At 39.6% G+C, this 27,368-nt stretch overlaps 1 protein-coding gene across 1 annotated transcript in view; it reads right to left on the bottom strand.

Annotated features, from left to right (window-relative positions):
* The window catches only part of LOC109913680 (ras GTPase-activating protein nGAP), a 260,539-nt gene that overhangs the window by 42,201 nt on the left and 190,970 nt on the right, over positions 1 to 27,368 (bottom strand). The window contains exon 6 of the mRNA XM_048602022.1: positions 15,778 to 15,931. Coding sequence (XP_048457979.1) covers positions 15,778 to 15,931 — 154 coding nt within the window. The remainder of the gene's footprint in view (positions 1 to 15,777; positions 15,932 to 27,368) is intronic.

The raw sequence follows: 27,368 nt of genomic DNA, 5'->3' as shown, positions 1-27,368 counted from the left end.
CAAACCCTTGTCTCCAACTATAGCATAAATGCTACCCCTTCCACACCACTTTAGCTCTGAAGAAGAGCCACCTAGACTCGAAACGTTAGCATGCTCTCTCTCCATGGTTGCTGTCTGACCCACTGTGACCTCCAGCATCTGTTAATTTCAATACAGATTTCAGCATCTGCAGTAATTTGCTCCTCTCGCTTTGTCTTCCTTTTCTCTTACTTCGAAATGAACATCAGGTTTAAGTTAACCTAAAATTTTCCATCTCCATCAAGAAAGAATCTAATAATCACCCATGTGACATTACCATCACTGAATCCTCCACTATGGTGATATTTGAACTCCAGTCCTGGATTACTAGTCCAGACATTACCACTATACTGCCGCCTCCCAAGATACAATTAACAACAGTGTGCACCTCTTAAAATGTTCTGACTTACTTTTCAATATCAAAAATAGATGTTTTCTGCAGCCTTCATTCAGACTATCCTTGTGTGCACTGGTGAAGTGTCTCTAACAATCCCTTTCTAACATTGATGAAATAATGACAGTCAAACTTCAGAGGTGACAGCCTCGATCTACATTGCGTTCATTTCTGCACGTGAAAGACTCCTGCAATTCCTCATCACACTTTTTAAAAAATTCCTAGCATTACTGAGCATCACAGTCTAAGTTCTTGTGTAGCCTATCACCGTCCTCTTTGTTTCACTAGGCTTCCAAATTTTGGTATCATTTGCAAATTTTGAAACTGTACACCCAGTCCAAATCATTAATAATGTAACGATCTTGGTCGAGACCAGTATTTTTTTTGAAGAAGAAATCTGAAATCCCACTTATTGTTGAAAGAATTAAGCCACAGGACTCCAAGTTCTTTAAAATAAAAACTCTTCCAGCATCAAACAAAGAAAACATTAAACGAGAAGCAAAACTCTGTAGTAGCTACAAACCTGAGGTAGAAGTAAATTACTGCAAAAACTCAGCAGTTAAAACAGAATTTGTGGAGAGAGAAACAGTTAATGTTTCAGTCAAATATGGCTCTTCTTTGAAATTGAAAGGACGGAAAAACATGGGTTTTATTCTATAGATAAGAGGGAGATCATATAAAATTATGGCTAAAACCCGCTATTTTCTGCGATGAATAACTAATCATTCAACAAGTCTGCCCTTTCCTAATTTTGAATGAAATAAAGGCAACAGCAGATTAGCAATTAAAAGTTTTATCAGTGTTTGGTCTGAACTGGGACAAAGATACAAGTATCATTATACTGATGGTTCTGCCCATTCATCCAAGAACTGTATTCATCTCGAGTTTTAGTTGTAATATAAAAGGAACCAAATGATCTTGTTTACTTTGATAAGTTGACCTGTTTCTTGGATGGATCTTAGGTTTCTGCAGTATTTGTCGAATCCTAATGGATACTGGGGGCTTTTGTGAAGTGTAAATGGGAAATGTTACTTAAGTTAGTTACTTAGGTGCTTTACGCCCCGAAATCTGATCTGAAATAGAAACAGAAACAGATTTCAAGCACATTTGAAGACTTCAGAAATCACAGCAATGTGACTGAATCTCAGTTTTCTGAAAGTTCATTATGTTAACTACAGGCCCAGCTCGAATACACTAGAGATTCACTGACTTAATATTCTAATATGATTCAATCTCCAGTAGTTTCATGTCACTCAATGTCACTCATCGTATTCCCTGCAGACTATCTGCTAACAAGGACATGAAAGTTCATTTGCTGTTGGAGAAGTGCAATTGTTTTCAAGCGGACGAGAATAATTAATCACTTATTTATTTAAGGTTAGACGAGGAGACTCTTGTTCAATATTCTGTTGATTTTGCATATACTGTAACTACTTTCCCATATACTTTGGGAACAGTATTTGCCTTGAAACACACAGCACAACAGCATTAGCCTGATGGCTCAGCTGGGGAAGACAGCCTCTGAATATTTCCACTCATACTGAACCAGTTAGCTGGTGTGCACATTAGAAATGACAAGTGACAGATTCTGAAATCAGCCAGCACTTCTGAAGCAAAACATAACAGGTGTCAACGGCTTCAGGAGAGATGAGGTGAGACTTGGGTTTAAAAAAAAAATTGCCTGAAACTGTAAAAAAAATGTTGTGATCCTAGTTATGGCCAAAATGAAAGCAGTACACTATTCCTCTTATCCGCTACTCTTTTAAGAACCCCCATGACTTTGAATACCACTATCAAATCTCCTCTTACCCTTCATTTCTCCAATTGATGTATTTGAAATTCCTCATCTCTGAGGCAATTCTTGGGAATCTTTTCTGCACTTTCTCCAATGTCTTTGTATCTTTCCTAAAGCATGATTCCAAAACTGGATCCATTAATCCAGCTAATGCTGAATCAGAGTTCTATATAAATTTAACATCACTCCCTTGTTTGGTACTTAATATTCAAATTAATAAAATCTAGAATATTGTAGGATTTATTAGCCTCTGTGTGTCAAGCCCTTCAATTACTTATGTGCCCCAGATCCTTCTGTTCCTATATCCCCTCCAGAATTGCATTCTTTATTTTAGGTTGTCACTGCGTATCCTTGCTCTCAAGATGAATCATTTCATACTTCTGTGCATGGAATTTCATTTATTACTTGTCCACCCATTTGACAAACCGGTTTATCTCATTTTTTGAGTTCTACATTACCCTTCTCACAATTTACAATGCTTCCAAGGTTCTTATCATTCCCAAGTTTTGAAATTTTGCCCTCTACACCAAGGTTTAAGTCAAAAGTAAGGATCCTAACACTGACCCCTGGGGAACTCCACTGTAGATGTCTTTATGATTCTAAGATTGTCCGGTCAAAAAAATTGTACTAACCACTCCTCTGCATTTCCTGTCACTTCACCAATTTTACATCCCTGTTGCTACTAGCTTATTCAATGATATATAATTTTTCTCAGAAGCCTATAGTGCAGTCCTTGATCAAAATCCCTTTTGCAAATATGTAAACACCACATGAATACCACATGGGCAGTACACTGCCTCACACAGCCAAGTGTTTGGGGTTAATTCCAGCCTTGAGTGACTGTGCAAACTCCAGACAGACATTCTGTGTCCACGAGTTTCCTCTGGGTGCTCCAGTTTCCTCCCACAGTCTAAAGACGTGCGGGTTAGGTGGATTAGTTATGGTAGATGTGAGGTTACGGAGATAGGGTGGGGTAGACTGGATCTGGGTGGGATAATCTTCAGCAGGTTGGTGCAGACTTGATAGATCGAATGGCCTCTTTCAGCACTATAGGGATTTTATGATTCTAATAACATTACCTCATCAATAAACTCTAAATTAGTTAAACATAATGTGTCCTTCAAATCCATGTCAGCTTTTTACAATTAAACCACATTTGCTCAAGTGAGTATTTGTCCCAAATTGATGTTTCAAGAAACTTCTCTCTGAGGTTTAACTGTCCCTATAATCTTTTGTCGATAAGAGTGTAAATATTTGGATATTCTCCAGTCTTCTTGCATCACCCAAGTCTTAAGAAGACTGAACGTTTATCATTAGTGCCTTGCAGTTTACATTCCTTCCTTCAGTATCCTTGGATCCATCCAATGTGGTCTTGGTACCTAATCAACTTTACATTTAGACAGCTTATTTAATGGCTCCTTCTTAACAATTTCAGATCCTGAAATGTCTGAATTCTTTTGCTTTCAACATGACCTGGGCTTCATTTACTCCTCTGCTGGAGACACATGTAAAGTGTTTATTTAATACCACAGCAATGTTCCCTGCCTCCATGTAAAAATCTTCTTTATGAAGGATATCCTAATCAGCCTCTCTTGTTTCAGCACAGCTGTGACTTCATTTTTTATAAAAAAAAAGTAGGTCTATATAAGTCTTTGGGATTCTTTTTTATGCTGTCAGACTGTCATTCTCCATTTTTACTTCCCTTGATTTTTCACTTCCAGTCAGAACGTTGTACATTCAGCCTGGTTGTTTTACTGACCTATCTTTAATCAGCCCATTTTCTTCTTCAGCTTAACTATAGTTATTTTATCATCCAGGTACCTCCAGATTGATTGCTCTACGTTTCCCTTTCATGGGAATGTACTTTGACAACTTTGTTCAATTACCATTTCGCTTACTAACCTTTGATTCCAACTTATCTGGGTGAGATCCATTCTAATCCAATTGAAGTTGGCCTTCTCCCACATAATTCTTCTTACTCTGGATTATTCCTTTTAGTTAGGAAATCTAAACCTTAAGTTACAATGATAACTGCCCCTAAAATAACCTTCCTGACACTTGATCTACCTGGCCACCTCATTCCCAAACAAACAGTGAGGTACGGGTAATCTTCACTTGTAACACACCAATCACGTTTACCACATTCTGCACATTCTCTTACTTGCAGTTTTCCTGATTTTGACTTAATTACTTTCTCCATTACTCTGAGACCACCAAATAACTTACTGTTTCTCACTCTAGTGCACTTTAGCATTCCTTTCCAATGTTACCTCCTGGTTTCCACAACCTGCCCAGTTAGTTTAACCTACCCAACAGTATTTGAAAATCACTCCACAAGATGATTAATTCTGGTTCTGCTTAAGTGTAACTCATTTGTCTGAACTGGTTCCATCAACCCCAGAGCTGATCCCAATGTCCCAGAAATCTAAAGCCTGCCCCTCCTGCACCATCTTTCCACAACATATTTATCTACTTTATCTTCCTCTTCCTATATTTAACTGTGGTTGTCACTGAAAGTAATCTAGATAATGTCTACTTTTGAGGTCCTGTTTGTTAATTTCCAACGGACTCCCTACATTCTGACCGTGGGACCACATTTTTCTGCCTTTATGATTGGTACCAATATGGACCAAGGCTCTTGGCTGTTCACCAGCCCCTTAGAGTTCTCTTTAGCCAGTGATACCCTAGTTTTTTTGTACCAGGAAGCAACACATAATCCTGCATTCACTTCTGCGGCCTCAAACCCTGCAGTCAACCATTCCCCTAACTATCAGAGAGAAGAATTGACAGCTAGTTCTGTCAGTACCACTTAATAAAGGGAAGCCTACTGAATGCTTTCCTTGATATTTTAATGTATTAGTTTCTGCGCTGTTTATAGTCATTCTCTAATTTTGGAGAACTAGTAAACAGCAGCAATAGAAAGTGCTGTGTAGAGACGAGCAGAGCTAACAGAGTCCAATATGGCTTCTTCAGAACTGAAGCAACTGGGTGGAGAGGGTCATGGTAGGGGCTTATGATGGGATTAATACAGTTGTAAAACAGCAGAGAAAAAAAAGTGGAACAGAGGCAAAGACCAGGGAAAAGTGCCACAGAACAAAAGTAAAAAGGGAGTGATCATGATTTCAGAGAAGATCCATCAATCTAGAGTGGGCATTAACTGAATATCTCTCAGCTGCGATAAAAACAAAACAATGCAAACAAGAAAGTTGGGGTAATCAAGATGCAGGACAGAGTTCATAGTCTAAAGTTGCTGAACACTATGTTAAACCCAGAAGGCTATAAAGTACCTAAGCCAGAAATTAAGTGTTAAATGTCCAGCTTGTGTTGAACTTCACTGGAACACTACTGCAAGCCTAGAACACAAATCTGAGCACGAGCACAAAATGGCATATTGAAACAGCAATCAACTGGAAGGTCAGTGATCGTGCTTGCCAACTAAGTGGAGCTACTCTGCAAGCCAGTTAAGTCAGTTTGTGTTTGGTCTCTCTAATACAGAGAGGTCACTGAATTGTGAACAGCAAATATATTTAAGCTACACCACAAGCCAATAACTACTTCACCTGGAAAGGAGTGTTTGGGGTCTTGGACAATAAGGAGGGATAAACAGAAACACAAGTTTTGCATCTTCAGTGATTGTATGTGAAGATATTGTGAGAGGGACAATGAGGTGTTGCGGGTGATAGAGGAGTGACCATTGTGTCAGAGATAACAGTCCCTCTGGAATGCAGCCATGCAGGGGAGGAGATGTATTTGGTGGTGACATCATATAGAATTGACAGAAATGATGGAAGGTGATCCTTTGAATATGGAGGCTGTTGCAATTGAAAAGTGTGAACAAGTGGAACCATGTCATAGTTATGGGAACAGGCGAAAGAATGAGGGGACACTCTAGGAAATAGGTTGGACATTGTGGGGGGCTCTGTCCATAATGGTGGAATTCTCAATTGAGGAAAAAGATGCACTAAAGTGCCCATCATCAGAACTGATGTAATGGAGATAGAAAACTGGGAGAAAACAGAGTTAATGTTTTGGGTACGGTGACCCTTCCTGAGCAAGTTCTGAGGAAGGGTCACCGGACCCGAAACGTTAACCGTTTTCTCCTTCACAGATGCTGCCAGACCTGCTGAGCTTTTCCAGCAACTTTGTTTTTGTTCCTGATTTACAGCATCCGCAGTTCTTTTGGTTTTTATTACATATTGGGATAATTCATTTAAGTAATTAAAAAATCTATTAACTCCTGATTTAAGGGGTACTAAGCATAATACGTACAGTGCTCAGTCAGAAAAATTCTTGAACAGAACTTCCTTCTGGATTTAGTGAGATTTCAACAATATAAATTGTGCAAACAGTTGGGATTTTTCACTTCGTAAGGAATATACGGATGGCTCATGTGATTTTGAGGAAACAATCCCTATATCTTATGAGGTGGTCAGCCCTTTAAGAAATAGGATCCGATTTGTTAAAAAAAAAGCTGCATTCCTGCAAACAGTCGTGTCATCAGGGAGCCTGTGGGATGGACGTTACAAAAAAAGGGTCAAACACATTAATTATAGCGGTGAATACGTTCTTGGGGTGATTCTCAGTTCAAGCAGTTTCGAACAACTGAAGAGGAGTCATGTCTTTCAGTACAATTTAATTTAGATTCTGGGTGCTGGTAAAACAACGCTTGAAATTGTCTGTTACCTGAAGGACTCTAAAAGGTACTGAGCTGAATTTCTGTTCTTATAACCAAGTTTTAGGGCAGGGTGGGGGGTGCGGGTGCGGAGGGGATGGTGGAAGAGACAGCGAGCAAGAGAGAGCGAGAGACAGGAAGACAGACAGACTTTTACATAAATAGTTCATTGTTGAAGAATATTAGAATTAGGAGAATTTTGACCTGAGGAAGCTACACTTGGGATGCCATGTTGAACTAACACTTTGCAACTGCAATATAATTAATTTGTATTATATTTAACAGAACTGAATATTTAAGGTAGAGTATAATTATTGTATGTCATGTCCTTATGTTTTTGGGTAGTGAAATAACTTTATTTAAACCTGAATCTTGTGGCTTCTTTCTTTCAATAAATACCTGTGTTTTTGGATTTAAAAATGTTTTTGGACTCTATTAGAATCATAAAGAATTAAAACTGGTTTCCAGTTGTAATAAAATCTTATTTTCAAGCATATCTAGCCTTTTCTTCCCTATACTGAACCTCCAAGGAAACCACAGCAAAATTGGAGCTATTTCTCAGCAGGTCTGGCAGCACTGTGGAGAGAGAAGGAGAGGGTTGTGATTTGAGTCCAATATGACTCTTCTTCAGAGCAGAACCCAGTTCTGAAGAACTAACAGTAGACTCAAATGTTAACTCTTTCTCTTTCTCCACAGATCTTCAGACCTGCTGAGTTCCTTCAGCATTTTCTGCATTTATTTCAGATTTCCAGCATCTGCAGTATTTTGTACTCAATGACAATTTTTCAGTTTTGTCAACAAAATGTCAGCCAAGGAGTAGAATACGGTGCGAGGGCTATTCTTGGTCTCAGCTATAGATGCACAGAGAGAGACATCAGCCCCTTAACTATAGTTTTGCTATTTCTCTCATGACATGTCCTTCATTATTTTCTGTTTGCATTCTACTGCAGGTGGTCCTGGTTAACCAAAATGAATAAGATGAATTTTTAGCCATTACATTTCAACTGTTCTTTTTAAAAAGAAAGTTCATACAGATAACTCAGCCTTAGCCCGAGGTCCTTGATAAAACAAATTCACTTCACTCCACACATCATCAAGAATCAGTTGAGGGAACTGGACACTGCAAAAGGTACAGGCCCTTGCAACATAGCAGCAGTGGTACTGGAGATCTGCACATCAGAACTAGCCACGCACATAGCCAAGCTGTTCTAGTACAACTAGAACAGAGGAATCTATTCGACATTTTTGATAATTACCCACTCATGTCCTGCCCACACAAAAAAAAGCAAGAAAAATCTAAGTAATTACCACTTCATCAATTTAGTCTTGATCAGCAGCAAAATAAAAAAAAGAGTCTTTGACAGTGCTATCAATGTAGCACTTACACAGTAACAACGGGCTCACTGACATTCAACCTGGGTTCTGCCAGGGCCACTCAGTTAACCCCATTTTGTCTTGGTTCAAACTTGGACAAAGGAGCTCAATTCCAGAGGCGAGGTGACTGCTCTTGACATTAAGCAGCCTTAGTAAACCTGAAGTCAATGGGAATCAAGGGTACCTCTCCATTGACTGGAATCATGTCAAGCACAAAAGGAAAATTGCTGTGGGTTCATGGAGATCAACCACCTCAGTCCCAGAACATCGCAATCTATGCCAAGTTGTAATCAGCTGATTTATCAATGACCTTATGGTGGAGGGAAGATCATGTAAGTAAGTGGGAGTGTTTGCGCAATGTTCAATTGCACAATGATGATTGCACAGTGCCAAGAACACGCTTGATGAAACATACACTGCTACAAATAGCCTTGGAGATGGAATACCCTGAGGCCTTGTTCATCGTAGATGGTGACTTCAGCCAGGCCAACTTTACGAATGTGCTACCAAGATAGCACCAACATGTCTCCTGACCCACCAGAGGCCCAAACACCTGGGATCATGGCTACACAACCAAAGATGCCTACCGCTCCATTCTCCACCCTCAATTTGGTAAATCAGACCAATAAAGCTGTGCTCCGTCTCCCGGCTTACAAGCAGAAATTGAAGTGCGAGGATCCGGTACAGAAAGTCATACATGGCTGGTCTGAGGTAATGGACAAGCTCCTATGCGACTGCTTGGAGTCAATGGACTGGTCCATATTCAAGAACCCAGTGGCCAACCTAAATGAGTAAGCCACTACAGTCACAGACTTCATCAGTAAACATGTAGAGGACTACAAACTTAATCTGAGCGTTCTCCATGAATGAAACAGAAGACCCTACTGAAGTCCAGGTCTGAGGCACTCAGGTCAGGTGACCCTAACCTATACAGGAACACCAAGAGGCGATACCAGAGCAACCATGCGAACAATGTCGACTGTGGCGAGGTTGACACGATATAATGGGCTATAAAGCGAAGTTGACTAGAATCACTGATAACAATGAATCCCTCCCCGAGGAGCTCAATGCATTCTATACTCGTATTGAACAGAGGTCAGTGAAATGTCGTCACCTGCCCAAACAGTCTTGGGTGCACCTGCACCCACAGCCACTGCCTCAGACATCAGATCAGCCTTCTTGAGAGTGAGCCCATGGCAAGTGACTGGCTGGGATGGAGTCCCTGGCCATGCACTCATGGAGGGAGTATTTGCAGACATCTTTAACCTCTCCTTATTACAATGTAAGATTCCGACCTTCTTCAAGAAGATCACTATCATCCCGGTGCCAAAGGAAAATCAGGCAATGTACCTTAATGACTACCGCCCAGAGGCTCTGACATCCATCATTATGAATTGCTTTGAGAGGTTAGTAATGGCACACATTAACTCCAGCCTCCCAGACTGCCTTGATCCACTATAATTCGCCTACTGTCACAATAGGTCCACAGTGGATGCCATCTACTCTCATCCCTAGAACATCTGAATAACAAGGACACCTACATCAGAATCCTATATATTGATATTAGCTCCACCTTCAACACCATAATTCCAACAAAACTCATCTCCAAACTCTGAGATCCAGCAATCTCCTCCCTACCTCTGCAAATGGATCCTTGACTTCCTGACCCACAGACTGGAATCAGTAAGGATAGGCGACAACACCTCCTCCATGATAATCCTCAACACCGGTACCCCATGAGGCTATATATTAAGCCACTTACTATACTCCCTATGCACTCACGGCCAAATTCAGCTCTAACTGTATTTACAAATTTGCTGATGACATCACTGTAGTGGGTTGCATCTCAAACTACGACGAGACACAGTACAGGAAGGATTTAGACAAATTAGCAGCACGGTGTAAAGTCAGCAAAACAAAAAAGCTGGTCATGGACTTCAGGAAACAGAGTGAAGGACATGCCCCTGTCTGTCTGGTGCTTCTTATTTGCGCAAGATAATGGTTTTTAAGTATTTGGCGGCCTCCATGCTGGAAAAATAAACTGTAGCATACCATTAACATTAAGTATAATGTCCCCTGGACCATGTAGTTGAACTGTAAGTTGGCTGTAAGCAGTGTTTTGTCAACTGAGGCTTGCTTTTTAAAAATATTGTGACCATAGTCCTTGTCATTAATTCATGAGACATCCATTCATATAAAAATCTGTATGTCAAAATGTTTGCTCGGAGTCAGTGATTTCCCTTGAAAGAAATGAATAGATTCTGCACATCTCCTTGCCAAGTTTTTTTCTTCTCCCCATGGAATTCGACCTGTTTTGCTTCTGGACCTCTCCTTCGCTCACCATCAGAATGACTTTCTCTGGCATTGGGTTGTCTTTCAATTGTAATCTGACAACAACTCAATAGTAAGGCCAATAACAGTCTGGTCTCTAAGGAATTCTGACTTAAAGCCACAGACATCACATCTTCCGACTAATTTATAGGGATCATTAATGAATTCATTAGAATGCTGCAGTCTTTGTTAAATTTTGCCCTTTCAGGAACTTCATTAGTTTTGGAGTTGAAATAACTTTCCAAGGCTTTCAGTACCCCTTCAAATTTGTCTGATGTTTCTTTTACCCCTAGTGATTAATAATATCACTTGCTGTATTTCTCATTGTGTACAGAAATGTATTGACTCGTTGAGTCTCTGCCTTTATGTCCCATTTAGAAGCCAAGAATTATTTTCTTCATGATGTCCAATTTGGTGTTCTAATAGGCTTCTCTGAAATTAAGTCATCCTGACAATACTATTTCTGATACCACAGCTTCCTAATGTGATTAGGTATTTTCTTTAATCAATTTGATTCTACAGTAATGACAGTTCTCCTATGCTTTGCTGCATTAGTGTTTTACTGTGCTGTACAACTGAAATGGAGGTCTTTCCACCTTCTGTGAATGTAATGGAGGCTCCCAGGAAAAATTCTGTTCGCTCAGAATTACATACTTCTTCAAATTGCCCAACACTTTTCTGCTATATATGGCTTGGTTAATTATTATCCTTGCTGTCCACTCCCAAAGCCTATGAGCTTTCTCTTGTGGATCTATCGTTTTGTTTTACCAGCCCTTCCTCATGATGTCCATATACTACGGCACCTGATCAAATTGCAACTTTTTTAAAATTACTGCCCTTTCACCCTGAAATATTGCCCCATTTAAGATCTCCCTTTTGTACAATTCTTTCCCTGGTTATCTTCTTTCCCCTCCATATGCTTAGATTTGGGAATCTCTCTTACCTGCCACTTCTGTTCACGTCCTCACTTTGCTCTCCTATTTGCTTTCTTAAGTTCTCTCTTGTACTTTTTCTATTCCACTGGGGCCTCTGTTGATTTGCTCCCTTTGTACCTGTTAAAAGCCTGTTGGTTTTTTTTTTCCTTTTTATCCTGTCCTGAATATTCCTAGACATCCAGGATTCTCTAGACTTGTTGCTCGGAGATTTCACCCTAAAGAGAACATGTTGGGCCTGTACTGTTGGCATGTCTATTTTGAACAATCACTTCACTGTTCTGTTGTAGATTTACTGAAACGTAATTGTTCCCAGTTTACTTTGGCCAAATCCTGTCTTATTTTAATAAGTCTGCCTTACCCCAATCCAAAGCCCTTTCTTTTTGCAGACCACCTTTTTCATTTTGAAGAACAAATTTAAAATATATGATGTTTGGAGTTGCAATCACTAAAATGCTCTCCCACTGCCAAGTGAACCTGTTACATCATTTTAGAGGGTGTATAGTGACAGACAGACAATAGGAACATCTGCAACTGAATGGAGGCAGAATGCTACACACCACTGTGATCTACTCCCAAATTCAAAGCTGCCATGAGGGGCTAAGGTAATTAAGAAGGGACAAGGTCAAAAAATATCCAACTTCCCCAACTTTCAAAGAAGAATCCCTAACTGTAAGCGTCAAGCAAGAATGCATCTCCAAGTAACGTGACCATGGAAGTGAACAACCTGGTTTCAGACCATCAGAAAACAAACTATGTCAACTACGTTATATCCAACAAATATCATTCTTTCAATTCTAAAGGGAACTTGCTCAGGGAGAACCATGAAATCTCTGGATCGTTTAAATTTGCGAAGTCAAATTGTTGGGGATGGGTGGAAGATGGGGTAGTAGTAAATTTAAAGTATGTTAATAAATATACAGCAACAATAGTATGAGGGAATAAAGACTTGGGAAAATGTTTGAGTCTGAAAGGGTTATAGCTAATTTAATGCAGAAAACACCATCTATTCTTTCATTCTAAGATCTAGAAAATAAAAAATCCAGAAATGAGCAGATCTCAAAAAACATTCCTTGCAGGAGAAGTAACAATTAATTACTTCTACAATGAAAACAAGCAATAACTGCATCCAACAATATCAGGATATACTGTCATAGAAATGTACAGCATTTGGACCTTCGGTCCAACTTGTCCATGCTGACCAGATTTCTGAAATAAATCTAGTCCCATTTGCCAGCATTTAGCCCATATCTGTCTAAACCCTTCCCATTCATATACCAATCTAGATGCCTTTTAAATGTTGTAAATTGTACCAGCCTCCACCACTTCTTCTGGCAGCTCGTTCCATGCATGCATCACCCTCTGCATGAAAACGTTGCCTCTTAGGTCCGTTTTAAATCTTTCCCCTCTCACCTTTAATCTATGCCCTCTAGTTTTGGACTCCCCTGCCCTGGGGAAAAGACCTTGTCTATTTACCCTATCCATACCCCTCATGATTTTATAAACCTCTATAAAGGTCACCCTTCAGCCTTCGATGCTCCAGGGAAAACAGCCCCAGCCTACTCAGTCTTTCCCTGTGGCTCAAATCCTCCAACACTAGCAACATCCTCGTAAATCTTTGCTGAACCCTTTCTAATTTCAAAACATCCTTCCTATAAGATGGAGACCAGAATTGTACACAGTATACTAAAAGTGGCCTAACCAATGTCCTGTACAGTGGCAGCATGATCTCCCAACTCCCATCCTCTAATCAGTCCTTGCTTTTCCAAATAGGTGTAAATCCTGTCCCTCAGGATTCGCTCCAACAACTTGCCCACCACCACTCTCAGCCTCACCGGTCTATAGTTCCCTGGCTTTTCCTCAGCACTTTTCTTAAATAGTGGCACCACGTTAGCCGACATCCAGTCTTGCTGTACCTCACCTGCGGCTATCGATGATATAAATATCTTAGCAGGGGCCCGACAACAACTTCTCCAGCTTCCCACAGTTCTACAGTGCACCTGATCAGGTCCCAGGGATTTATCACTTTTCTGCATTTTAAGCCATCCAGCACCATCTCCTCTATAATATGGACATATTTCAAGATATCGCTATTTATTTCCCCATGTTCTATATCTTCCATATCCTTCGCCACAGTAAATCCTGATTTTGGGTAATCAAAGATGGAGGACGGGAAAAAATTGTGGCCGTAAGAGGTATTTTCAGTGCTGGAGCTTATTCCCTCGAATTATAGGAGCAGTAATTACTGTTTTATAAGACATTGCATTGCTTTGGGATTTTAGGGATAAGAAAGATCAAAACAACTGCACTTTAAAAAGGAGGAAGACAGACTAAGGTAGTGACCACATGGGAAGAGAATTAAATGGAAAAATAAACCGGCACTGCTGTCTGACCCAGCAGTGAATCTGGAGAGCTGTTTGATTTCAAGTATCTCTTAGGATAGCAGGATGAGGGAGTCAGAATTCTTATACATAACTGTATAGGTCAAATACACTTGCAAGCTAGATTCTACAGTGTAACTCAGATTTTCATTTGAATGGTGTGTGCCACAGAAGGGTACAAGATGAATTCCTGCTCAGGGTACGTTACTGACATTTGTGAAGTTGAAGCCAGTGATAAACGACTGTGCAGAAGGTTAGTTATTGTCAGAAAATCATTTCACTGGCTAGGGTATGATTCAGACATGCGAAATCACAAATAGAAGAATAAAGAAAAAACAATACTTATATAAAATATATATTTAAGTGTTCGTTGGCAGCATATTCTACAGTCCACACTCTGCTATACACCTATCAAAATCTCTAACTACTATGAAACAATCATTGCTTTGTGATGACTGTGTGATGACTGCAAACTCCTGGTCAATGCTAGATTCCACCCAAGATGTATTAGCTATAGGTCAACATCCCTTTTCCAAAATAGTTATCTACTGCTGATCTCCCCTCCCTAAATATCTTATTGTGGCAGTGTGTAAAATTTGCACATGGCCTTTCTCAATGCAGTTCAGAAAGTAGCCAACAAGAGGTAGGCAAAAGCAGCAGAAAACCTCTCAACCTCATTTGCTACTCTTCCCTGTGAAAAAGATCCTACCCTATCAATGGTACTTTATATTACAGTTCTTATAAATAGCTCCACTGCATCATCCTGTCAGAACACGCTGTCTCACTGATCTTATCCTGGAATGCCTGATGTGATTTAAAGTATTACATTTGACTTTTACAGGATGCTCAGTGACTACTCATGGATTACAAAATGAATGAGACTAGTAACTGTGGGAAATACAAGTCATATGTGCCTGCTGTGGCTGTGCCGCCTCATAGCATTTCAGGATGCAACTATGGCCTGAATAGACTGGTTTCTGCTACCTTAATTCTGAGATATTTGGTCAGCCCCATAAAAAGATGAGCAAATGGGTTGAGGAGTGGCAGATGGAGTTTAATTGAGATAAATGTGAGGTGCAGCATTTTGGTAGAGCAAATCAGGACAGGGCTAATACACCGAATGGTAAGGTCCTGGGGCGTGCTGCCGAACAAAAAGACCTTGGGTATAGGTTCGCAGTTCCTTGGAATTCGAGTCGCTGGCGGAAAAGGTAGTGAAGAAGGCATTTAGTACACTTGCTTTATTGGTCAGTGCACTGAGTAAAGGAGTTGGGAAGTCATGTTGCAGCTGTACATGACATTGGTAATGCCAATGCTGGAACGTTGCATGCAATTCCGGTCTCCCTCCTATAGGAAGAATGATGTGAATCTTGAAATGGTTCTGAAAAGATTTACAAGGATCTTGCCAGAGTTGGGGGGGTTCGAGCTGTAGGGAGAGGCTGAATAGGCTGGGGCTATTTTAAACTTATCAAGGTTTATAAAATCAAGAAGGGTATGGAGAGTGTGAATAGCCACGGTCTTTTCCCCAGCGTAGGGGAGTCCAAAACTAGAAGACATAGGTTTAAGTTCAGAGGGGAAAGATTTAAAAGAGACCTAAGCGGCAACTTTTTCCACACGAAGGGTGGTGCATGTAAGGAATGAGCTGCCAGCGGCAATGGAAGAGGCTGGTACAATTACAACATTTAAAAGGCACCTGGATGCACACATGAATAGGAAGGATTTAGATAGATGTGGCCAAAAAGTGGCAAATATGACTTGATTAATTTAGGATATCTGATTGGCATGAACAAGTTGAACCAAAGGGGCTGTTTTGATGATATACATCTCCATGACTCGTAATAGTTACTCTTCTTATTGAGCCCAGTTAGATGATGATACAGTACCTCAAAGCAGAAGTCTTGCCCAAGGATACTACTGTGCAAAGGTTTAACGAAAACATCTTGCTCCATACTTAATTCCAAAGATTCAACCGCACTTCCAGGACTCAGCAACGACTCATGAGAACGAGATTCTTTCAATTTTGGTAAAGCACGGGACCTGTAAACAACAAGAATAATATATCGCTGAGAACACAGAGTCAAAATGTTATGGTGCCAAACTTTTTAGTACAGTACAGGTATTTCTGCTATAATGCGTGTTTCGTTAACACGAAGTGGGTGTAACGCATTTGACTGGTTTTTGACATTTGACTTGAATAGTGGATGCTGTTTGGATAATGCAAGCTTTCTGCACAGTATAACGATTTTCAATAGCGCGAGGTCACACAAGAACGCAACTGTCACGTAATAGGAGAAATACCTGTACAGAAGCAATTACAGTAAACATGAACAGAATTATAAATTATATTTGTGTTTGTACAACAAATGAATGCATACAGGGTTATTTCATGCACAGGCCCATATATCTTCTCTCTACATCTATTTTCCATTAATGGTTGAAGGGAACTGCACTTTAATCTTACCTAAGATGAACACCTCCACTGGCTACAGAGGAAGCGAGAGATAATTTGCAATTATGTTCATTTTATCTCTTCTCAAGGAGGTCAGGACCAACGAATTACATTTGGAATGTAGTCATTACTTTTACATTGACAATTCCAGCAGACAGGTGAACACAGCATAGACAAGAAGAGTTAAGCAGCAGTACTGTAACAGGAATTTGTTCAGGGTTCAAATAGCACTGTCAATGATATCAACAGCATCTTCATGCTAAGCACAACTTAACCTCATTTGCTCTTCTGTTCAGAGAAATGGAAAGAGTTCACTTCCAAAATTACTTCAAGTGCGCAGATTTTTATACCTCCTGTCAAATAATACAGCACAAAAGCAACAATCTTTGCTTTAGTATAGTTTCCCTTGCCTCTCAAGCACAGGTCCAAAGTTAACATCAAAAGCCTTTCACTGTCTCATCTCATTGGTCATTCAGAGCATCAACCTAGATAGTGACCAATTGGCAAGTTGTTCAGCTGGCAGAGGCAGCAAAATCATAGCCAAACCAAACCTAACCTCACAACATTTATCACAAATGATTCACTGAAAAAAAAGAGACTAGGTTGCAATCAGTAGCAGGAATAATGGCAAAATCTTTCACGATTCTAATCAACCAACTCAGCACCACAGCAGACATTTTCAATGGTTGATAACCTCAAGTATTTGTATAAATAGAACAGTTGAAAGCCCAAGATGATGGTATTACAGAACTAAAATTATTGTTGACACACTCAATTTTCTCCCTTATACATTACCCTTAAATACATGATTCCTGAGAAAGAGTGATCTATACTCGAAATGTTAACTTGTTTTCTCTCCATGGATGCTGCCTGACCCTCTGTGATTTCCAGCCTTTTTTGTTTTCACCTTAAAATAACTCATCTTCAACATTTTAGATCTTCTACCTGACTTAACTATTCACAGTCCAGATAACATGTTTGGTTTGCTGCCTCTCTCTCTCTGGCCTCTACCAGCAGTGGTCCAAGTGAGTTGCTATAAAGAGCCCAGAAGAGGCAAAGGCATTTTTTTGCTTTGATTATTCTTCATAATGAGTGTAAACCTGTCTGCCTGCAATTCCCCACAGTAACATGACTAAGATCTGGAGCTCAGCAGAGATCAAACTTGCTTCTCACCATGTTACAGTCAACAACTAATATATCCATTCTTCACCTACACAAACTCTCTTAAAATAAAGTAAACAAAAATCCGAGCGCTTGAAAACTATTAATTCCCTGCCTGGCTCCAAAATCTGCTACAATGTCTCAACACTAAAATCTACAGTACTCCAACCTTAAACCACTAATGCTGCAGTGGAACAGGTGCTGATAGCAGATTTGCAAACAAATGCAAGGTTTGGACAAGTGTGAAAAGAATTGCCAGGGCACTTGCGAATCAATCTGGAAACCAACATCACAGCATATATGCAAAACAACAGTTACATATGCTCAATGTCAAGATGCTACAAACCTGTTCTACAATGTTGCTCAAATAGTCAGCCACACGTTTTTGATGTACAATAGGATAAAAACTCCCAGCACGTCAACATTTCCTTCATATACAAAGGCTGCATTAAAAAAATTTGCAAGCTAAAATAGGCCCCTCTTATGGGTTCTGAAAATAGAATTGCCTTGGGGAAGATAGCATGGAAAACTGTTGTTCTGGTTATACTTCACCAATATTTTTATGATGTAAGACTTGCACAGCATATGGATAACATGAAAAACAAGATGATAAGTTCTCTCTCTCTTTTGGAATTGATACAGACATGATGGGTTGTATGGCCTCTTTCTGCACTGTAAAATTCTACATGACTTTAAAAACCTTTCAAAAAGGAGCACAGTTTATGCTAGATACAAAGAATTCACTTCCATCTACAATGCTCAAGGAATTCGATGGTTTTCTTGCTCACTTGAAAGCCTTCCATTTCTCTGTGCTCTGAGATATCATGCTGTCCATTCGTTATATTTTCAACGTCCTCTCAGTGATACAGGCTTAAAGTTTGTGCATAGTTTCTCAATATACATATTTACGTTTAAATATTTCAAAAAAGCAACTGGAATTTTTGTTTTGCACATTTCAAAACTAATGACAAGAATCTGAATTCAGCACAGGAAAAATATGAATGCCTTTATTGAATGTATTAAATCTATGAAACAAAAAGTCCCACAGATTTTGTGTGACAAGTCTGTCAACAGAAATGGAACAGAAAAAGATACTGAGCACATTTTTCACCCACTACGTTTGCTAACACATACTTAAGGATAAGAAACCATACGAGATGGAAGGACATCAATTCCTAACCCACTGAGCTGCTCCTCTTGGCAGTACTGCTTCAAAGTGGTGCTTTTGTGCAGTTCTCTACAGCCTGCCAAGCAGCAATGCATCTAGAAACAAACCACCTCCCCCCTCATCCACAAAATATCTGGAGAAAAAAAGAATTAGAAAAAAAATGCAGCATTAGAAGATACAGCATCCCATATAAAATGAAACTTGACAATTCAATATGCTACGTACACAGAAGTATATCCAGTTATTACTTCCAAATTGTCTAAATACCAGCAATCTTTTCATCACTCAGTAAGCTTACACAATAGTATACATGATGCACATACATGTGCATGCTTGTGATTGAAGTTAAAAGTTTTGATCTTTACATGTTTCCCAATTAGATTGTATCGGTGAACCATTACACCTTCATGTTGGGCCTGTGAAAAACAAGAACATGCTCTTGTGATCATCTGGATCAGAGTGTGGTAGGAGAAAACCAAAGAAACAAATATGCATTGCTCTCAAGCACAATCATCATCTTGCAGTGAGTTTAAATGCCATTGCTGATGGTACGTTAAGAGATTATTATCCAACAGATCACCAGGTAATAAGGAAATTCACAGGTTGGAATCAAAGGGATAAAGAAATATGAGCCTTTGGGAATTTTTTTTTCCTCTCAAGCTTTTCTTTTAAAGTCCATATCAGAATACCTACCACATTACACCCAGCCAGTATTTTCATATTTAGCTCAGAAGTGGTTTAGGAAATCAATATGACTCTATACTTACATTAGGCAACTGTGCAGCCATTTAACAGAACATCCCCAGATCATGATACAAGAAGAGTTACGGAGAAAAGGCAATCCCACCTTTCCCTTATGCTGAGCACCAATAGCAAGACCAAATGTTTGTCACAATTTTCAAATCACACACTGAAAGGAAAATGTGTCTCATCAGTCTTTTTAAGAGATCTCCAGGATTGCACAAATCTTCAAAACCTAACAGTCCAACAGTTCTGTCCCTGGAAACCTTGTCTGTCAAACAGTTGGCTAGTTTCCACAATGCAGGGCTGCAAACTTGAGGAACCCCATCCGCTTGCAAAAGAAAAACAAATCACCACATTGGAGTATTTTCTTACTTCTCGAAAAGAATATCTAACACATATGAATGGTAAATTTCCTCCCAGCTGTACGTTTGGCATCAAGTCAACTCCAATTATTATTTCTTCTCACACAAGACAAATAAAGCAATTCTCTTCATAAGTCACTGGCCTAGAATGTATTGATTTTTCTTCCAAACAAACTGCGCCAGCCGTCCACCTTGTTCTGATGATTTGAAGACAAGACACTTCTCTTCCCTTCGTCTTAATTATATGGCTAATCAGGGCAGTGATTTTCACCTAATATCAATGCTTTGTCGAAAAAAAAATTTAGAAACTCCAAATTCCATTTATCACAGATTGATAAGACCAGTTTCTTGATATCCTTGCAATCACACAACCAGAACAAGTCAAGCCACTCCCATTTCCTCCGGGCATATATGGGATTAGATTCTCTTCACTTCCAGGTACAATATGCACGGATTCATTTTTCATACTTTAACAGCATGCACAATAGAGGAAAAGCAGATTGTTCAAAGGAACAAACAAATTTACTACTCTACCTCCAGTACTTAAACAACATAAACATGGGCCTTACAAACAATGTTTTGTCCCAACTGGGGCTGTTGTTATGGCAATGCACCTATGAGAAGATTAGTGCCTGAAGGCAGCAGGGACCATTACAGCAGAGTCACTTACATGCTGCTTCTTTACTGCAGCATTCGTTGAGTAACACACTGATCTCAGCAGTAGAGATCAATGTGACCCTCAAGAAGAACAACAGCAATTTCACCGAGAAGGTTTGTCCATCACATGACACCTTCAGCATCTCTGAGCACATTCCACCTGAGTAATGAGCTCGAGTGCAGCAGCCCACTGCGTAAAATGCTTTCATATAGATGCTTCCATCTGGATTCCAGCCAAGTCAAACTGTAGTGACAGGGATTAAATATAGAATGATGGATGGTCAGGATCACAACAGAAGATATTTACTGGGCAGAAACAGTTTGTTCACTGTTCAAAGCCAAAATCAAAAGTACCTGATTACATATTCATAATTTATTTGCCAACATTTGGAGAAAAAATACTTTAAAATCTTTTAGTCATTTTGTTTTTCGTTAAATATTGTTGGCATTGTGCAAGGACGAGTCAGCTTTACAGGTAAGCAAACGGTTCTAATTAACTGCAATAGATCAGAAAGCCGAGTAATGAAAATGAAGGAAGATGTCAGACTGAACAAAACAGATGCTAATTAGAACAACATAAGATGACAGATCAGTGTATTAACAGCTGCACAGAGGTATCTTTTCTAAGCAGTTAGAGGTAAGAACATGGGTTTAATCACTATTTCCTTGATATTTAGATGGTATGGATTTATTATATGAAGATATAAGACAATGTGCGATTTATACCTTTTTTTTGAGGGGGGGGGCAAATAAAAGGAAGCATGGATAAATTACTCAAAACTAACTAACTTTTCCTCCTTTGGTCCTGCTGCACATCGAGAGGAAAAATAGACTAGGTGAATGTGTGAGGTCGGAGTAAAAAAATCAGAGGAGCAGTTCAGAATCAAAGGAATGCATTACCTCATTTAATAATCCTCACATCCAAACTGGCTGTGTCTCCAAGGACATTTAGTAAAATTCTCACAGGATGATGTGAACGACAATATTTCCCTATTCTCTAAAACATGTAAAATTAAAATCGTAAGCCTTCAGGAGCAGAAAACTTTGAATTATAACTAAGGGTTTAAAAAAAAAGGGAAAGCTCCAGATACCTAATTTCAATGACCATTAAAAAGTACTATTTAACTTAACAAGTCACTTGGTCAAAGTATTTATTCTATGAGGCCATTTTCAAGTCTCCTCAGCCTCAGGTAGACATACCACAGATGCTCATCAATTGAGCAAAATGTAACCAACATGCATCTCAGCAGCTCTGCCAACTCAAACTGCCAGAGTTTTCCCCTTTACAATCAATGGACCATTTGCAAAAACCCACCGCTGCATAACGAAGGCCTGCTAACAACACAAAGACCAGGAAACAACCCTGAAACCATGCTATTACATCTAACTCAATGCTCCACCATACCCTCGCTCACTGCGGTACTGAGGAACCAAAACTTTTAAGCTAAGCTAAATTATCCACTAAGCAAAAAAGGTGGTTGGCTCTACATTGTTGTGGTATCCATTTTTTAAGCAGGCATGAAAATCTGACATTATAATCACAACTTCAGCTTCCACTTGTAGTGAGAACAAATCACCTACGCTCAAGGTGAAAGGTGTTTCTGCACATTGTTGTTTTGAATGTTAGAATCCAAGTCAAGGGTACCATCAGGGCTTTTAGTGCATTTCTTTTAAAAGCATCAGAACTCCAAACGGGCTCTGCAGACAACCTGCAATTGCTGCTCCTTAACCCCTCAGGTGTACACTCTCCTAAAGTCAGCCATGTAAGGTAATGGAAATGCAAAGTATTTTCTTATCTGCTCAGAACTTTGAATAGTTTTCAATGTGATAAAAACATTCATCCTACTCCAACTACAGATCACATATTTAATTAAGACAATTTCCAAATTTCTGTTCCTCTTACTCAGTTTCTGCGCTATGCTCCAAAAGGGATCAGCTCTTACAGTGCCACAACTGTGTTTTGTTGCGTCATCTCAAAGGCCATTCTGCATTATGATCCGAGTGTGAGCAGAGTTATGTTTTTTTTTTAAAACTGGAATATGAAATTTATGTAAACACAACTCATTTTTCCCCTCTTAGGTTTCAAGATGTATATTCCCAGCAAGTAATAATCACTTTGGGCAGACCGTCATAGATGTCGGGATTCCAAAGGAAAATTGAAACTACTAAGGCCAGCTTTGTCAGAATGAAGAACAATTTAACAATAAAGAAATTGAACTGTAATCTAATAAAAAGAATGTATGCTGAGACATGGACATCAGACAAAGAGACTAATGGTAAGTTGAATGTACGAGATGAGAAAACATAGGAGAATATATCGCTCGTTTTAGCTTAAAACCTTCCACAACCTCACTTGCTCTCCTGGGACATCAGTTCTAGTCCTGCCCAGGTGTAGCCTATCCAGTTTAATTGTCAATCTGCTTTAAATGGGTTAATTCACCATTGTCATGCCTCTAGCAATCAGAGGTCACACGGCACCAGGTTGTGGTCCAACAGGTTTATTTGGGGTCGCAAGCTTTCGGAGCGTGGACTATCGCCTGGTATCGGGTGACTTCAGACTTTGAACTCCCCAGTCTAACACTGACACCTCCACATCATGTCTACAAATAAGAGCCAATACTCAGATGTTCTACCATATTACGCTCGTTCTTCCTAACTGGGGTGGCACAGTGGCTCATACTGCTGCCTCACAGCGCCAGGAACCTGGGTTCAATTCCACCCTCTGGCAACTGTCTGTGTGGAGTTTGCGCATTCTCTGCGTATCTGCATGGGTTTCCTCCCACGGTCCAAAGATGTGCAGGCTAGGTGGATTGACCATGCTAAATTGCCCATAGTGTTCAGGGATGTGTGGATTAGGTGGGTTATAGGGGAATGTGTCTAGGTGGGATGCTCGGAGGATCAGTGTGGACTTGTTGGGCTGAAGGGCCTGTTTCCACACTGTAGGGATTCTATGATCTATGATTATCCTACACAAAAAGGAAGACAGGAGGTGGTGAGCCCTGGATCGGAGGCGAGCCCTGGATCGGAGGAGAGTCTGTTACATACTTGATGCAGACGTGGAGTTTTGAAACCGGGCGTGATCTGGAGACTTGACCCGGTGCAGTCTGTGGAGGCTAGGTGCTGGCAATGGACTGGGGTGAAAGGACTGTAAATCAAGTATTTTTTTTGCCTTTTTGTTCTTATACTGGACTTTCATTTATCATTCTTTCAATTTAGTACCAAATACTTAGGTATCCGTATCAAGGTATCTTGTACCTAAGGTGGTGAAATCAGCAGCGACATTGCAAAGTTTTCACAGCATGCACGACAATGAAGCTAATTCAATTATGAGGACGCGTTGGAAATGACTGGAGAAAAGAGGCGATCACTGCAATAACATCAAAGAAAAAGACATGTTTTGGAAACATAACTGCCTTTAATGTCTGATCTAATTACTAGAAGAATGAATGATGGAAAACACAGGAGGGGGAAACATTGTAGAAAATGGATTACAGAAATAATGGACCAGATGCAGTTGACCTATGTGGAATGTGTAAGGAAGCACAGGACAAACAGAGATAGCAATCCACAGTCAACATTTTGGGAAATTTACATTCAAGCACGTAAATGTACACTGGAAATGACGAGAAATGCTGATTACATTCATTAACCAAGCCACTTTTGCTTAAGGTGAATGTCAGCATCTAGCTCTATTAAAATAGCTTCAGAGAAAAAAGTTCTGTCGCTTCAACCCCATCAACAAGCCTCAATCAATTTCAATCAACATTTTAAAAAATCCCAAACCCACTATCCTGTCGAGCTTGAGTGAGATTTCAAATTTTAAAACTGTACTGGTTACAGTCCAAGATCAGCAACTCAGAAATTGAGAGCTAAAACTCCACCAGAACCAGTTGTAAATGTGAATTTGGTACATCTTGTAATTTGTGGACAAGTTCATAAATTCATTTTGGGAAGGAACCTGCCATCCCTGATTTGGTCAAGTTATGACTCCAGTCCTACACTTTTTTAAAATTCATTCACAGGATGAGGGTGTCAGTGGCCAGACCACCATTTACTACCCTATCCCTAATTGCCCAGAAGGCAATTAAATGTCAACCATATTGCTGTGGGTCTGTAGGCCGGACCAGGTTGAGGATGGCAGTTTCCTTCTCTAAAGGATATTGGTAAACCAGATGGTTTTTCTCCCCCCGACAGTCGACAATGGTTTCATGGTCACTATTAGACTCCTAATTCCAGGTATTTATTAGAAATCAAAAAACAGGGTCCCCAGAACATTACCAGGGTCTCTGGATTAATAGTCTAAGTGATAATACCACTAGGTCATCACCTCCCTTTGTTGACAAGAGACGGGAAAGATCAGCCACATCAAACAAAGTATAAAAGTTAAACCCTTATAACTATTTATTATTTTAATAATAATGATCAGCTGCTGGGCAGCATCCAACAAACTTAGAATAGTTCCATCACAACAATTCTTTAGGAATGAACATGACTGCTCAAAGACATGGCTTTTGTTGGCTGGCAGCTATCAGACTGAACATTGACAAGTGAAATACATCAAAAACTGAAGATGTACATGAAAAAATATAGACTCTGATATGATTTCAAGCCTTTAAACACATCTCAGAGTTGAGATAGCCAAATTAATCCTGTACTGTTTGGTGTAGTTGTTAATGACGTGATGAAATCCATGAGATTTATAGTGTCTAGACACTTCAAATATTCACTTTTCTACAGAGAAAAGCATTTATCATAGACGTCGTGTGGTCCTTTTAAGCAGTCAAATCTTTTTCCTTACTGTATGATCTCAGAGTCATCTACTCTGAACAAATCATAGGACTATATCCTGATTTAATCCTTTGATTTTGTATTAAAAGAATTGCTTCCTGTATGTGATGTTAACTGAAAGCAAACACCATTCAACACGGTCTCTAGTCTTTGTACGAAGGATTACTAGAGCAAACACTCCCAGTCCTATACTTGCTTGGGATAACCCTGGTTATCATAAGATCCCAACAGAAACAAGATCCTCTATAAAATTATTTTTGTAATATCAGTTAAATATAATTCAACAACCTCCAGTTGAACAAATGGAAAAACATCTGTACATTTAGTGGAACTAACAGCAACAATGACAATTCTTTGGTGTGTCTGACACTACAACATTAAATACCAGTCTGGCTCTGTTATCCACTTGGAGTTCTGCTGTTCGGAAATAAATCTGTAACTGTATTTAGTTAAGCAACAACCAAATATATACAACCTAAAATAGGTCACTTGCCTGAAGGTCAGTGAAAATTCCAGAAGTGAAAATTCTAAAAATAAAAACGTAAACTGCTTCAGTCCAGATTGCAAGCTAAGACCTGTGTTTTTCAAAGTAGTTCGCTACAGTGCAAGACATTGGATACAGACATCAAGACATTCTATGGCAGCAATGTACAGCGCTTCTGGCAAGCCTACTCACTGTGCAAGAGGAATACTGCAGATAGCTTTTGCTTCAGTAGCAAAACTGTCTTTATAAAGATGCTGACTGTAACATGCCTTTATTATGTTTTTCAAAGATCATACAGAGAAATCTAGCTCACTAAGAATGACAACTGCTGACACAAATAATCTTTTTCATTGAACAGCGAGGATGTCTGACCATGTGATCACTTTAATATCCTGTGGCTATCTTCTAAGCAAAAAGGAGATGCAATGTCAAATCACATCGAAACAGAATCCCTTTTCATTAGAGACAAGCCAAGCTTTTCAGACATTGGGAAAATACTCCAGTATCTTGAAACTGATATTTTGTAAAGCTAAGCTGATCTGATCGAACAGCTGCTGTGCACAGAATACTGGATGCCTACAATATCTGCATGGCAGAGTGTTGGATAAGTATGTTACCAGACCTCATGTAACAATAAATACTAGCAACATGGTAAAAGCTCCTTCAGACATACTACATCTGAAAGGGCCCTTGCTTATGCAGGACCAGCCAGAGATTTGCCTCAGTCGTCCTCAAACTATTTTCCTTTAATTACATCTCTAAAGCAAAATTAGTAATTTAATTTAAACTATAAGGCAAAGCGGATTTAGAAGGAAATTATGGATCATGTGATGGGAAGATGGAAGGGGTTACATGGCTAACATTGGAGGTGGTAGGAAGAACTAGAAACCAAAAACAATGTTTTAGAAGAAGGAAGTTAGAAACTGGGCAGGGCAACTTGGAATATGGGCAGGAAAAACAAACAGTACCATTATCACTGAGTAGACAGAATGCCAACATGATTCAAGAAAGGCATTTGATTTTGTATGAAAAATGGTAGTTATATTGGGTTTCAAAATGTTTAAAACAACTGCAACCAGGGAAAGGGAAGGAGTAAAAACAAAAAGGGTAAACCCATACTGGAAGCCCTGATGAAACATAATTGACCCAAGAGGTTAAGTCAAATTATTACTCCACAGGCAGTAACAGACCTGCTAAGCATTTCAAGCATTTTCCGTTTTTACCCCAGATTCACAATGGTAAACAATCGATGGATCTAGTGGAGTTGTGAATGGGAATGACAGAACAGCTGCTGTCCGAAAACAAAGGACAGAGATTGGGAGAAGAGGGGAGAGGCGAGAAAGAGAGAGAATGTCGGAGCTCATTCAGAAGTGGACCAAGATATCATGGTAGAAACAGACCATTAATAAAGTGATGCGTTTGTTTCTACAGCGGCGCTGGATGAAACCTGGAACTTCTTCAACTATGCAGTTAACCAGGGAGCAAGGAGAAAAAAGTAACTTGAATATTAAAATAAAAATCTGCAAAATAAAATTGGCCATCTGAGAGTACTAACCTTTCCCAGACAATCACTTGTACATTTCTCAACAGCTGCTAATGGACCTGTTGAAAAAAATCCTGCACCAATGAAAATTTTCAGACAGGTGCACAGACAGGCAGGT

The sequence above is a fragment of the Rhincodon typus genome, chromosome 10 (genome assembly GCF_021869965.1).
Source record: "Rhincodon typus isolate 14 chromosome 10, sRhiTyp1.1, whole genome shotgun sequence".
Lineage (NCBI taxonomy): Eukaryota > Metazoa > Chordata > Chondrichthyes > Orectolobiformes > Rhincodontidae > Rhincodon > Rhincodon typus.
Note: the sequence above shows the minus strand (reverse complement) of the source record. Positions and strands in the feature narration are given on the sequence as shown.